This window comes from Neoarius graeffei, chromosome 7, assembly GCF_027579695.1.
Source record: "Neoarius graeffei isolate fNeoGra1 chromosome 7, fNeoGra1.pri, whole genome shotgun sequence".
Lineage (NCBI taxonomy): Eukaryota > Metazoa > Chordata > Actinopteri > Siluriformes > Ariidae > Neoarius > Neoarius graeffei.
In genome coordinates this window covers 72,490,913-72,504,556 of record NC_083575.1, presented here as the reverse complement: position 1 = coordinate 72,504,556, position 13,644 = coordinate 72,490,913, and the positions used below count along the sequence as shown (strand labels likewise).

General features: G+C 41.1%; 1 protein-coding gene across 1 annotated transcript in view; it reads left to right on the top strand.

Moving 5' to 3' along the window:
* Window positions 1-8,735: 8,735 nt before the first annotated feature.
* LOC132888911 (keratin-associated protein 5-5-like) overlaps window positions 8,736-13,644 on the top strand; it is a 50,513-nt gene continuing 45,604 nt past the window's right edge. Inside the window, exon 1 of the mRNA XM_060925003.1 lies at window positions 8,736-8,789. Within this exon, the coding sequence (XP_060780986.1) occupies window positions 8,736-8,789 (54 nt within the window). The remainder of the gene's footprint in view (window positions 8,790-13,644) is intronic.

Sequence of the window (13,644 nt, the reverse complement as noted above, 5' to 3'; positions counted from 1 at the left end):
AAAACAGGATAGGTGTTCTAACTTATGCAACATACATGTACATGCATGCATTTTCGCTGATAAACTGTAAAAGGCTAATTAAATAATCAGATGAACTGAGACAATCACATTCTGAAGCAAATTAAATAATCTTATACTGGTAACTTAAATACACAATACAATGTATTAATCCAAATGCAGGTAAACAACGAGTGTTGTTGTTTTGTATTTGAACGAGAGTCGCTTCTTACCTGTCTGTGTTCTCGCTTCTTGAAGGCCAACCTTGTGGCCGATTGTTTTGAAACAATCTGACTTTCAGTTGTACGTTCAGTTCTCCGTTCATTCGCTTCTTCCATGTAAGGGCGAGATATTGCTGCTGAGGCAAGCATATCCAGCAGAGAAATCAGATGGCTGGTCCACTCATTCTCCATTTTCTCCATACTGAGTACTCCGCCATTACTGCTCGGCTCAGGCAATTACTAAAACCCGGGACGGGACGTCACCAGTTTTAGCAACAACCACAGGGAGGTCACTGCCTGAGAGATAATATGTCCCATCCCGTTCCGTCCCGGGTTTTAGCAACAACCCTCAGCTCACACTCTGAGAGAGCTGTTGCAACTGAACTTACTTTCCTTTTCTTGTAGTTTTCTTTTCTTTTTTTTGATAATTTTTTTATTTCAGTTTGGCATGAACATACATCATGAGTGTTCCTGAAACATTTTACAGTATATATAGTAACTCAAATCAGAGTATAAAAAGACAAGACCCAGAAAAGACAAAACAAAACAACCACCATAAAAATAATAATAAAAATAATAATAATAAAAATAAATAAATTATATATCACAAAAAGGGAGAAGGGTTGACCACTAGACATCAAACTGTTATGGTATTTAGGTGGTCAATCGCTAAGTTGATAAGAATTACATGCCTCTACTCACTCTATAGAGAGTGTGATGTGAGTTTTAACATAATCCAGGAAAGGTCCCCATATTTTATTATAGTGTTTTGCTGATCCCTTTAACCTCCTAGGGCTTAGCGGTCACATGCGTGGACAGCACTTTATGGAAATTCGGAACAAGAATCCACATATGTGGACATACTTTTTCTCTAAAAGTACATCTTATCAAAAGATGATGCTTAGTTTTTATTCTAATCAGGTTCTAATAAGCCCAAATAGTAAAGAGAAATAAAAAATGCATGTAAAAAAAACAGCTTGGGCCTTAGGAGGTTAAAGAATATCTCATTTTTTCGAGTTTGAGAAAGTAAAGTGCATCTTTGACTCAATGTGTAAACGTTGGAGGTTTGCAGTCCTTCCACCTGACCAAAATCAGCCTTCTTGCCAAGAGAGTGAGGAATGCAATACTTTTAGACTCTGCCCTGGTTAGACCTAACTGGTTGGATGTAACACCAAACAACCCAATTAAGGGGCATGGTGGTATTGTCCGTCCCAGAAAGCCTGACATAGTGTCAAATATAGATCTCCAGTAATGGGCCAGCTTAGGGCAAGACCAGAACATGTGGGTATGTGAACCTGGGTTGCACTTACAGCGATCACATAATGGGTCTATATCAAACCTTTTAGACAGTCTGAGTTTTGTCCAATGAACACGATGGATGACCTTGAATTGTAATAACCCATGTCTTGCACAGATTGATGAACTACGTACTCTGCTCAAAGTAGCCTCCCATGACTCCTCAGGGATAGAGTCCCCAAACTCATCTTCCCATTGTGATTTTATAGCAGTTGTGGAAGAAGGTGAGAGTGCCATCAATGCACTATAACTAGCTGATATAATACCTTTAAATGATAAAGGCCGGTCTAATATATGGTCATAGGGGGCAGAGGAAGGCTGATTTGGAAATACAGTAGAAATATTCCTAACAAAGTCACAAATTTGGAGATAATGAAAGAAGTGAGTTCTGGGAATATTAAAATTGTCACACAAATATTTAAAGCTTACAAAAGTCCCATTATAGTACAGATCTTGAAATTGGTTAATGCCTGCATTGCGCCAAATAAGGAATGCTCTATCCATTTGGGCTGGTTTAAAATAATGATTAGGGTAAACAGGTGATTTAAATGAGAAAGACTGCCAACCAAAATGTTTTCTTATCTGAATCCATATTTTGAGGGATGTCTTAACTAACAGATTTGTTGTGTGAGCTGGATACAATGAGGGGAGAGGTGAAAATACAAGAGCTGCCAAATGATGATTTTTTACATGAATTAGACTCAATAAACAGCCAAGACAGTGTATCTGCACCAGGGTCTTCATATAGCCAGTACAATATGGGTCGAATGTTACAGGCCCAGTAATAAGATTGGAAATCTGGAAGAGCCATACCACCAGAATACTTGGGTTGTGTTAGGAGACTTTTCCTTGCTCTGGCGGGTCTATTATTCCAAATGAATGCTGAAATAATTCCATCTAATCTACAAAAAAAAGACTTTGGTATAAAAACAGGAATACTTTGAAAGAGATATGTAAATTTTGGGAGTATAGACATTTTTATTGAATTAATCCACCCTGCTACAGACAATGGAAGTTGATTCCAGCGTTTAAGAATCTGTTCTACTTTCATCACCAGAGGGCCAAAGTTCTCTTTGAAAAGTTTTGAAAAACTGTCAGGTACTATAACTCCAAGGTAAGTCCATTTAGAGGTTACTTTAAAGGGGAACATATTGAATGATAACGCACATGCTGCTTCATTAACTGGGAACAACTCACTTTTAGATAGGTTGATTTTATACCCAGAGAACTTACTAAATGTGTTCAAGATACTTAAGGCTGATGGAAGGGAGCAGGAGGGGTCAGAAAGGTATATCAAAAGGTCATCATCATATAGAGAGACCCTGTGTTCTTGATCCTCCCTAAGAATCCCAGTCAATTGAGTTGTTTGGCATAATGCCAAAGCCAAAGCTCAATTGCAATTGCAAATAGCAGGGGCGATAAAGGGCACCCCGTCATGTACCACGGGAGACTGAGAAAGGCTCAGAAGAAATGTTATTCATGCGTACTGAAGAGATAGGATCTATATACAATAGTTTGACCCATGATATAAACTTACTGTATACCCAAAGCCAAACTTTTCTAATGTATAAAACAAATAAGTCCACTCAACTCTGTCGAATGCCTTTTCGGCATCTAATGAAACTACAATTTCAGGTGTAGTGGATTTTGAAGGGTGGTAGATTATATTAAAAAGCCGACGAATGTTAAAAAATGATAGTCTGTTTTTAACAAATCCAGTTTGATCTGGCGAAATAATATGAGGAAGTACAGATTCAAGACATGTGGCCAGGACCTTAGCTAGAATCTTAAAGTCTACTGGCAGAAGAGACACAGGACGGTATGAGCCACAGGACTGAGGGTCTTTCCCTTTCTTAAGCAATAATGAAATAGAGGCCTCACGTAGTGTTTTGGGTAAACAACCTGATTCAAGTGACTCGTTATACATATTCAACAACAAAGGCACCAGCTCTTTCGAGAATTTTTGGTAAAATTCCACTAGAAACCCATCAGGGCCAGGACTTTTGTTAGTTTGTAAAGCACATATAGCCTTTGCCACCTCATCGGAAGTTAGGGGCCCATCTAGGGACTGCACTATGGCCTGGTCACCCTGGGAGAGAGTGATATCTGCAAAAAAACTGCTCCATCTCAAAGGAGGTGCAGTTTTGTTCAGAGGCATATAAAGATATATAATAATTTCTAAATGCACTGTTTATTTCTAAATGGTCTCGGGTAACGCCATATTGTGTTTTAATCTCGGGAATGATATTACAAGCAGAAGACTGTCTCAGCTGGTGAGCCAGAAGTCTGTGTGCCTTCTCGCCAAATTCAAAATGAGAATGTCCGGATTTAAGCAGCATTTTCTCAATGTCTACAGATGCAAATGTGTCAAATTCTGCCTGAATAAGAAGTCTCTCTTTGAGAAGTAAGTAAGTAAGTAAGTAAGTAAATTTAATTTATAAAGAACATTTAAAATAGTTTTCGCTGACCAAAGTGCTGTACATAGGGTAGCTAAGAAATCAGAAGTAAAATGGACAAACAAACATAAAAAGAAAAAGATGCATTAATAGCTGCAACAAAAATACACATTACAAACACAGAGATTGACAGATAGACAAAGAGGCCAGAATTACACAAACAACAAATAAACAACAACATTGAATAACACCCAGTACAAAAAGAACTAGGGAATGGGCAGCTAAGGAGATGCAAAAGCCAGTGAGTAGAGGTGAGTTTTGAGCCTGGATTTAAAAGAGGAGATAGAGGGGGCGAATCTAATGTCTGGGGGTTCCACAGATTTGGAGCCGCTACTGCAAATGCCCTATCACCTTTTTGTTTGAGGTGAGTCCAGGGCACATGGAGGAGACCTTTATCAGCAGATCTGAGGGACCTAGGTGCAGGGGGTGGTTTTAGAAGATCTGAGATGTAAATAGGGGCTTGACCATGCAGCACCTTGTAGACTATTAGTAGGACTTTAAATTGGATCCTAAAACTAATGGGGAGCCAGTGTAAAGAAGCCAGGACAGGGGTAATGTGCTCTCTCTTCTTGGTGCCTGTCAGCAGTCTAGCAGCTGCATTTTGCACCAACTGTAAACGCATTAATTGAGACTGGGGGAGACCAAGATAGAGGGAATTGCAGTAATCTAGCCAGGATGTAATAAAGGCATGGATGACTTTTTTCTAGGTCTTCAAAGGATAAAGAAAGTTTGAGACAGGAGATCATTCTCAGCTGGAAGAAGCTATTCTTAATAACAGTACTAATCTGCTTTTTAAAGCAGAGTTCTGAATCAAGAGTGACACCTAGGTTTTTAGCATATGACTTAACATATGGAAAGAAATGAGCAAGCTTGTTAGCCGCTGAGGATCTAGATTTGGGAGGACCAAAAATGATAACCTCAGTTTTGTCGTTATTTAGCTGGAGGTAGTTGTTGGTTATCCAGCACTTAATGTCCTCAGGACAATCCAATAGTGGCTGTATGGAACCCCTAGATTTAAAGGGGAGGTACAGTTGTGTATCATCTGCATAGAAGTGAAAGGAGATATCATACTTTCTAATAATGTTACCTAGGGGGAGCATATACAAACAAAAAAGTACTGGACCCAAAATAGAGCCCTGCGGGACCCCATAGGAGACTGAGGCTGAGGAAGAGGAAAAATGACCGAGAGATATGGAAAAGGTTCTGTGTTTTAGATAGGATCTGAAACAAAGCAGTGCTGTCCCATTAATGCCTACCCACTCCTCCTTCTCTCTTTGAGAAGGTCAGGTGATGGATCACTGGCTCTCTGGTCATCAATTTCAGAGATTTTACTAGTAAAATGGTTAATTGTCTGTGTGTATTGCTTCTTTACATATGAGGACATGGATATCAGCCGACCCCTCATATAAGCTTTGAAGGCTTCCCAGACTGTGCTATGGGACACATCAGGAGAGGAGTTAATTTTTATGTAGACGTCTATATTAGTGGCAATGAAAACAGCCATATCCTCATCTGAGAACATAGTTGTATTAAATCTCCAATGTGGATGAGTTATGGGAATATCATGAAATTGTAGTTTAAGGAAAAGTGGCGAATGATCTGAGATGACAATTGCGCTATATGTGCAATCTTTCACTGATGGCAGAAGTTTCTTGTTTAAGAGAATATAGTCAATGTGAGAGAAGGTTTGGTGAACATTGGAGAAAAAAGAATAAGACCTTGCAGTCAGGTTAAGAGAACGCCATACATCTGCAACTGCGTAATCTCTGAGAAAATTGTTTATCACTTTTGCAGATTTAGACAAAGGTATTTGTCTCTGAGATGATCTGTCCAGCAGGGGATTTAAGCATGTGTTAAAATCTCCTCCAAGTATCAAATGGTGAGAATCAAGATTTGGAATAGAAGAAAGAACTCTAACAAAAAAAAACTTCATCATCATAATTAGGTGCATATACATTGGCCAACACTACAGGAGTGCTGAATAGAGTTCCAGTTACAATAACATGTCTCCCATATCTATCAGCAATGACATCTGAGGCAGTAAATGTAACATTTCTATGCATGATGATAGCAGTACCCCTGGCTCTGTTATTGAAAAGAGAATGGAAACTCTGACCAACCCACTTCCTTCTCAGTTTTGTGTGATCTGATATAGACAGGTGAGTTTCCTGGAGAAATGCGATCTGTACATGTAAGCTATCCAAATGTGCCAACACCTTATTGAGCTTACTGGGCTTACCTAGCCCTTTCACATTCCAGCTAGCAAAATTTATGTAAGCTCCCATACTTTCAGAGAGGAAATATCACTTATTGTTTGCAGCGAAGACAAAACCATAGAATGTGGCCATAACACATTAAAAGGGTAAAATGACACACAAATACAAAGCACATAAAAAGCACTCACATTCACCCCTTCCTTTCCGCCCACCCAATCACTCCCCCAACACGGGTGAAAACTCACTCTATACCCCAACATTAGCACTAGCTTATACTGCTTAATCGCAGAACTTCAAAGAGAAGAGAAAAGAAAAAAAACAAAACGCTACAGGTGCATGAATACTGGCTGTGAGACCACAGGGCCTAGGCTACATATAAATCCGTTATGCGACTATGAAAAATGGGCAACATTTGTCCTGTAAAATTACGAACATCATGTATAAACAATAGTCTAATATGACTATGAACCATATCTTAATCATTCACAAATAAGGAGGAAAAAGAGATGGAGAGTTAACCTGAAGCAACCCCAGAAGTCCTCACATGCCTAACGTTATTCTGGCTCCGGAACCTCCGAAGACGGGACTGATTTGACGTAGTCCATGGCCTTCTGTGGGTCTGTGAATCCATGTTCATCTCCACCTGGTAGAGTGATTCTGAAGGTAGCAGGATGCCTGAAGCCAAATCGGGCACCAGAGATGTTCTGAAGCGCCTTCCTCACGTTGTTGAACACAGCCCTTCTTCTCGCCTCGCCAGCAGTTAAGTCTCTGAAGATGTGAATAGCTTGCTCCTTGTACAACCCCGATTCCAAAAAAGTTGGGACAAAGTACAAATTGTAAATAAAAATGGAATGCAATAATTTACAAATCTCAAAAACTGATATTATATTCACAATAGAACATAGACAACATATCAAATGTCGAAAGTGAGACATTTTGAAATTTCATGCCAAATATTGGCTCATTTGAAATTTCATGACAGCAACACATCTCAAAAAAGTTGGGACAGGGGCAATAAGAGGCTGGAAAAGTTAAAGGTACAAAAAAGGAACAGCTGGAGCACCAAATTGCAACTCATTAGGTCAATTGGCAATAGGTCATTAACATGACTGGGTATAAAAAGAGCATCTTGGAGTGGGTATAAAAAGAGCATCTTGGAGTGGCAGCGGCTCTCAGAAGTAAAGATGGGAAGAGGATCACCAATCCCCCTAATTCTGCGCTGACAAATAGTGGAGCAATATCAGAAAGGAGTTAGACAGTGTAAAATTGCAAAGAGTTTGAACATATCATCGTCTACATTGCATAATCTCATCAAAAGATTCAGAGAATCTGGAAGAATCTCTGTGCATAAGGGCCAAGGCTGGAAAACCATACTGGGTGCCCGTGATCTTTGGACCCTTAGACGGCACTGCATCACATACAGGCATGCTTCTGTATTGGAAATTACAAAATGGGCTCAGGAATACTTCCAGAGAACATTATCTGTGAACACAATTCACTGTGCCATCCACCGTTGCCAGCTAAAACTCTATAGTTCAAAGAAGAAGCCGTATCTAAACATGATCCAGAAGCGCAGACGTCTTCTCTGGGCCAAGGCTCATTTAAAATGGACTGTGGCAAAGTGGAAAACTGTTCTGTGGTCAGACGAATCAAAATTTGAAGTTCTTTATGGAAATCAGGGACACCGTGTCATTCGGACTAAAGAGGAGAAGGACGACCCAAGTTGTTATCAGTGCTCAGTTCAGAAGCCTGCATCTCTGATGGTATGGGGTTGCATTAGTGCATCTGGCATGGGCAGCTTACACATCTGGAAAGACACCATCAATGCTGAAAGGTATATCCAGGTTCTAGAGCAACATATGCTCCCATCCAGACGACGTCTCTTTCAGGGAAGACCTTGCATTTTCCAACATGACAATGCCAAACCACATACTGCATCAATTACAGCATCATGGCTGTGTAGAAGAAGGGTCCGGGTACTGAACTGGCCAGCCTGCAGTCCAGATCTTTCACCCATAGAAAACATTTGGCACATCATAAAACGGAAGATACGACAAAAAAGACCTAAGACAGTTGAGCAACTAGAATCCTACATTAGACAAGAATGGGTTAACATTCCTATCCCTAAACTTGAGCAACTTGTCTCCTCAGTCCCCAGACGTTTACAGACTGTTGTAAAGAGAAAAGGGGACGTCTCACAGTGGTAAACATGGCCTTGTCCCAACTTTTTTGAGATGTGTTGTTGTCATGAAATTTAAAATCGCCTAATTTTTCTCTTTAAATGATACATTTTCTCAGTTTAAACATTTGATATGTCATCTATGTTCTATTCTGAATAAAATATGGAATTTTGAAACTTCCACATCATTGCATTCCGTTTTTATTTACAATTTGTACTTTGTCCCAACTTTTTTGGAATCGGGGTTGTATAGTAGATTCCTTTTCTCCCGGGCCAAGCGAAGAATCTGTTCTTTCATGTGAAAGTAGTGGACCCTCAGGATAAACGACCTGGGCGGTTGACCCAGCTTCGGTTTGGATGAGGCTAATCGATGGGCTCGGTCAATAAGTGGTTTTTCATCGAGATCCAGCAGGTCTTTCAGGAGGTTGGATATGAACGCTGTCGGAGCTTTACCCTCCGCTCCTTCAGTAATACCAGTTATCCTTAAGTTGTTTCTCCTCGACCTGTTTTCCAAATCTTCACATTTATTTTGCAGCGATTGTATCTCTCCTTTGAGAGCCGCCACCGTAACTTCCATTTCAGTCAGCGCATCGCTAGTTTTAGGCTCTGTCCACATGGCAACGGATTCAGGTGAATCTGATAAAATTGTTTATCGTTTTGGCCTGGCGTCCACATGGCACCGGCGTTTTGGGTGCCCCAAAACGAAATCTTTTGAGAACGGGTTCCAGAGTGAAAAAATCTGGCAACGGAGCCGTTGTGAAGTCGTCTGGATGAGTAGAACGGATTTGTTTACGATGACGTCACAACCACATGTGCTTCACGCCGGGTAGAAGTGTAATGAACTCGATGCGAGTTGTCAGCAAATCCTATAACTTGGTTTATGAAACGCGCTTACAAAATATTTTCACTGTGAATATTTATTGTGTAATGGTGCAAAGTGAGAGAGAGAGAGAGTGAGAGAATAGCCCTTAGGGCAGAGTCAATCCCGCCAGCAAAAATAGGGAAAAAAAAGGAGCGATCTCACCTCTTCAGATGTTTATTCCGGACCATTAAAGAATTCTGGAGGATATCAGAATGTTGGCGTGCTGGCTTCCATCTACCCCCGTTCATTCCTCTTTCCGCGTCTCCATTCAAAAACGAGCACGCGATTTAAAGGGACTATATCCATAGGATAGGGAGTGAGAAAGTGTGTGCGTGTGACAGTGACAGGGATAGTCACTGTGCGCATGCGCAGTTATGCGCATGCGTCTACTTCTATTGTTCTGGTGTCTCCGATGGGACCGTCTTACAGCGCATGTAGTGGTGTGCCATGTGTATTGCATCGTTTTCAGCAAGCGTTGCGTTGCCATATGAACCTGATATTTTACTGATCCGTTGCCCATGTGGACGCGATATTTAAAAAAAAAAATCTCGTTGCCATTGTCGTGTGGATGTAGCCTTATGCCGCTTTTCCACTACCAACGCGGCTGAGTCGGGCTGAGCGTGCCGTGCTGAGTCGAGCTGAGTGGGGCTGTTGGAGGTGCATTTCGACTACAACCGCGCTGAACCGTGCTGGCTGGAAGTGGGTGGACACATTGGGTGGAGTTAGCGAAAGTGGGTGGACGTCAGGTGATGTTGTTCGGCGGCGCAAACAGTGACATCAGTGACCTTTTAAGCGGTAGTCTCACAACCCGGAGAGTAAACAATAAACATGGAGGACATGGAGTCGTTAGTGTTGCTGGTCTTGGTGCTGTGGCTTGTTGTCACCGACAACGCCAACAGATACTGGCAAGAGCGTATAGATGAGGCGAGGCGCATAAGGCTTCATAATTCTCGTAATTCTTCTTCTTCCGGGTTTACGGTGTTTACAGATCCCAGCGTGCTCGCGGGGTGTGTGTGGGCGTGTGAGGACACTCCTTCTCACCAATCAGTGCACAGGGGAGTGTCTCCTCACGCCCCCAGCCTCACTCAGCTTGGTTTGGCTTGCTTCAGCCCTACTCCAAAACCGTGCGAGTTTTGGGTGCTAAGCAGAGCTGAAGCAAGCTGAGTCGTGCTGTTCTTAGATAGTCGAAACGCGAGCCGTGTCGGGCTGAAGTGAGCTGAAGCGAGCTGAAGTGAGCTGAAAAAGGGTAGTGGAAAAGGGCCATTAGTGGCAGAGTCCTCTACAGCAGCTAACCTCTCCTCTTGGAGATTGATGGTCTGTTACATAGCCCCCGTTGTCGTACTCAGCTCCAACCTAACAGCAAAAATATCCACTTGAAGTACCTTAACTGCAGAATCAATTGTATTGCAGATATCCGCTTTGAAGGACTGTAGCATCTCACGAAGCATAGTTGCTGTTACCTCTTTATCATTAGCATGAGTCGATTGGCTAGCAGACGCAGATGTAGCACACTGCTTATTTGGCTTGTTGATTTTCCCTGAACCTGACATTGAAAAGCACTTCAGGCACAAAGCTACTGCTTCCAAATGTTAAATAAATGTTACACAATTCTTTATGAAGTAAAATATAGGCTCATTGGTCTTTTTTGATCGGTAGAAATTCCACCTGTTGGGAGCTAAAAATGTTCACGTCTGCATCGCACAAGCGCAGCAGCGCCCCCTTGTAGTTTTCTTTTCTTTTAATTGTTGGTACTGCACCCTTTTTCAATACAGGCTTATAGGCAATGCTCCTCAGCAGATTAGAGGTCTCATACGAGTCTTCAGTAAAATGTGCAGAGCAGAGGAGAGACCACTTCATAGGCGCCCAATGTGCCCGTGAACTTCTCGCAAAACACGTCCAAATCTTTGCAGTTTGAACATTCTTGGGCCATGAATGCAACGTAAATCCACCTCCTGTTATGTTGCTGCACCCGCCAGTAACACATCTACGTGGCATGGCGATAAATTAGCTCAAAATGGAGGATCAGAGTTGCAGTCAGCTCTGTGTTTTAGTATAACGGAAATGGCGATGAGACCGATAGACTTCCTGCTGTGACATTACAGATGTCAAGGTCATTCACTCAGACTGCTACCTATATAAATCACTTTAATCGTAAAAATTACTGTATTAGATTTATTGTTGATGCTTAAAACTATTCCTGTGCCATTCTTGAGGTCTCAAGGCATTTATAAACAAAAAGGGAGGCAATGGTTCTGCGTATCTCCTTTAAGGTCATACAGTACACACGCGCGCACACACACACACACACACACACACACACACACACACACAGGTATGAGAACAATGATTGAAAAGAACCTGAATCGTGACATAAATACTTCAGCAATCTGTAAAATGGCCTGCAGAGACTATACTTTCCGCGTAGACTGAATACTTTAAATGTGGACATCAATGGTTTTATATTATAAATCCTTTATTGAGTCTGTTTTAACCTTTTGCTTTAGCTCGTGGTAGGGGAACCTCACTGTGCAAACTTGGAATCGACTATCCAACATTGTCAGTGTAGCCAGTAAAATAATTGGCATACAGCAGCTTTCACTGGTAGACATTTATGCAAGATAAGGCTTGCCGAAGGCACAATCGATCTTAGCACTTTATGGTTAATATTTAAATAATATTGCCTGGCTTTGAGTGGTATATCAGATATATTCCATTCAGCTAGCATGATATTGAACGAGTCGAAAATGAGTTCAATATCATGCTAGCTGAATGGAATATATCTGATATACCACGAAAAAAGGCATTATTATTATTATTATTATTATTACTATTATTATACATTCCTTTCAGGTGTTCAACACGTCTTTCTCATTCAAAATTTTCTCAAAATCTTCCGCATTTAACAAAGCAAACCTAACGGCCATGTTTGTTTATAAATTGTCACACTTACTCACTAGTGTGGAAGTTTTACATCTCTGACGTGTCTCTTTGCCAGTTTTTCAATGTCCGTTGATATGTTTTTCTATTGTAAATACTGTATGCGTGAAGAATATCTAATGAAGTTTTGGGAGCCTTTCAGGTGTTCAACGCATCTTTCTCTTCCCTGGTGAACAAAGAAATGCTTCTGTGCATGCACAGCAGAAAACTCTATCATTGAATATTCGCATCAGCTCCGACGTGTGACGTCATGTTGACTTGACAATCATGCAATATCATAAACCATATCCAATGCTCATTCTCCACTGGGTAGAGTGACGTAATACATGTAGGATAAGCGATATTGTAACAATATTGCATGCTATTGAACCAAATGAATGAAACCCACTAGAAGGGAATAGAACACATGTTTTTATTCCATGGAAAAAGTGTCCTGTGTGTATAATAATTCTTCTTTTTGGATGTTTTTTTTAAACTATATGGTTATTGTCTCGTTTGTATGTTTCTTTTTGTATGTTGTGATCGGGGTGTTGTGTCCTCTGCTGCAAATCAAGTTTCCCTGAGAGGGACAATACAGGAATCTAATCTAATCTAATCTAATCTAATCTAATCTAATCTAATCTAATCTAATAACTCACACACACACAGCAATTTATTGTAGCCAACCCACTTAACTGCATGTTGTTGAACAGTGGGAGAAAACCAGAGAACCCAGAGGAAACCAACATGAACACAGGAAGAACCTGCAAATCTCCACACAGACAGTACCCTGGGTTCAGGAACCTGGAGCTATAAGATGCTACCAACCGACCAGTAAGGCAATTTGCTTTGGAATCAATAAAGTATCTATCTATCTGTTAGGGTTTTGCTGGGATTCGAACCTGGTTCGTTGGTGTGATGATCCAGCAAACCCCCACTAGGCCACCAGGGGGATGACTCAAATGCAGAGGCGTGAGGCGGAAGTAGAAAAAGAATCAAAAAGGTTTATTTAAACTATATACACTATATACAGGGCAAAACAAAAGACAAAAAAAAAAAAAAAACCAAAGAGTATAATCCAAAAGAAAAGCAAAGTGCAAAAATACAAAAGCTAAGAAGATCAAAAAACACAGTACAAAGGAAACTGGAGATAAACATAACAGCACAAAGACTCCGTGACAAGAGGACTGAACTCAGGGGTATAAATAGACAAACTAATTGAGGACACAGGTGAAGATAATTAGGCAATTAACACAAACACAAAACACAGGAACAGTGGCGGCCTCTAGAGGCCAAAATAAACACGACATGAAAAGGAAATAACAGCGGCCTCTAGAGGCCAAAACAGTCCTAGTCCTAACAGGACCCCCCCCTCTAGGAGCGTCTCCTGACGTTCCCAGGGCGATCCGGATGGGCCGAATGGAAGTCCCGACATAGTTCTTTATCAAGGACATCCCGAGCAGGAACCCAGCAGCGCTCCTCAGGACCATAGCCCTCCCAG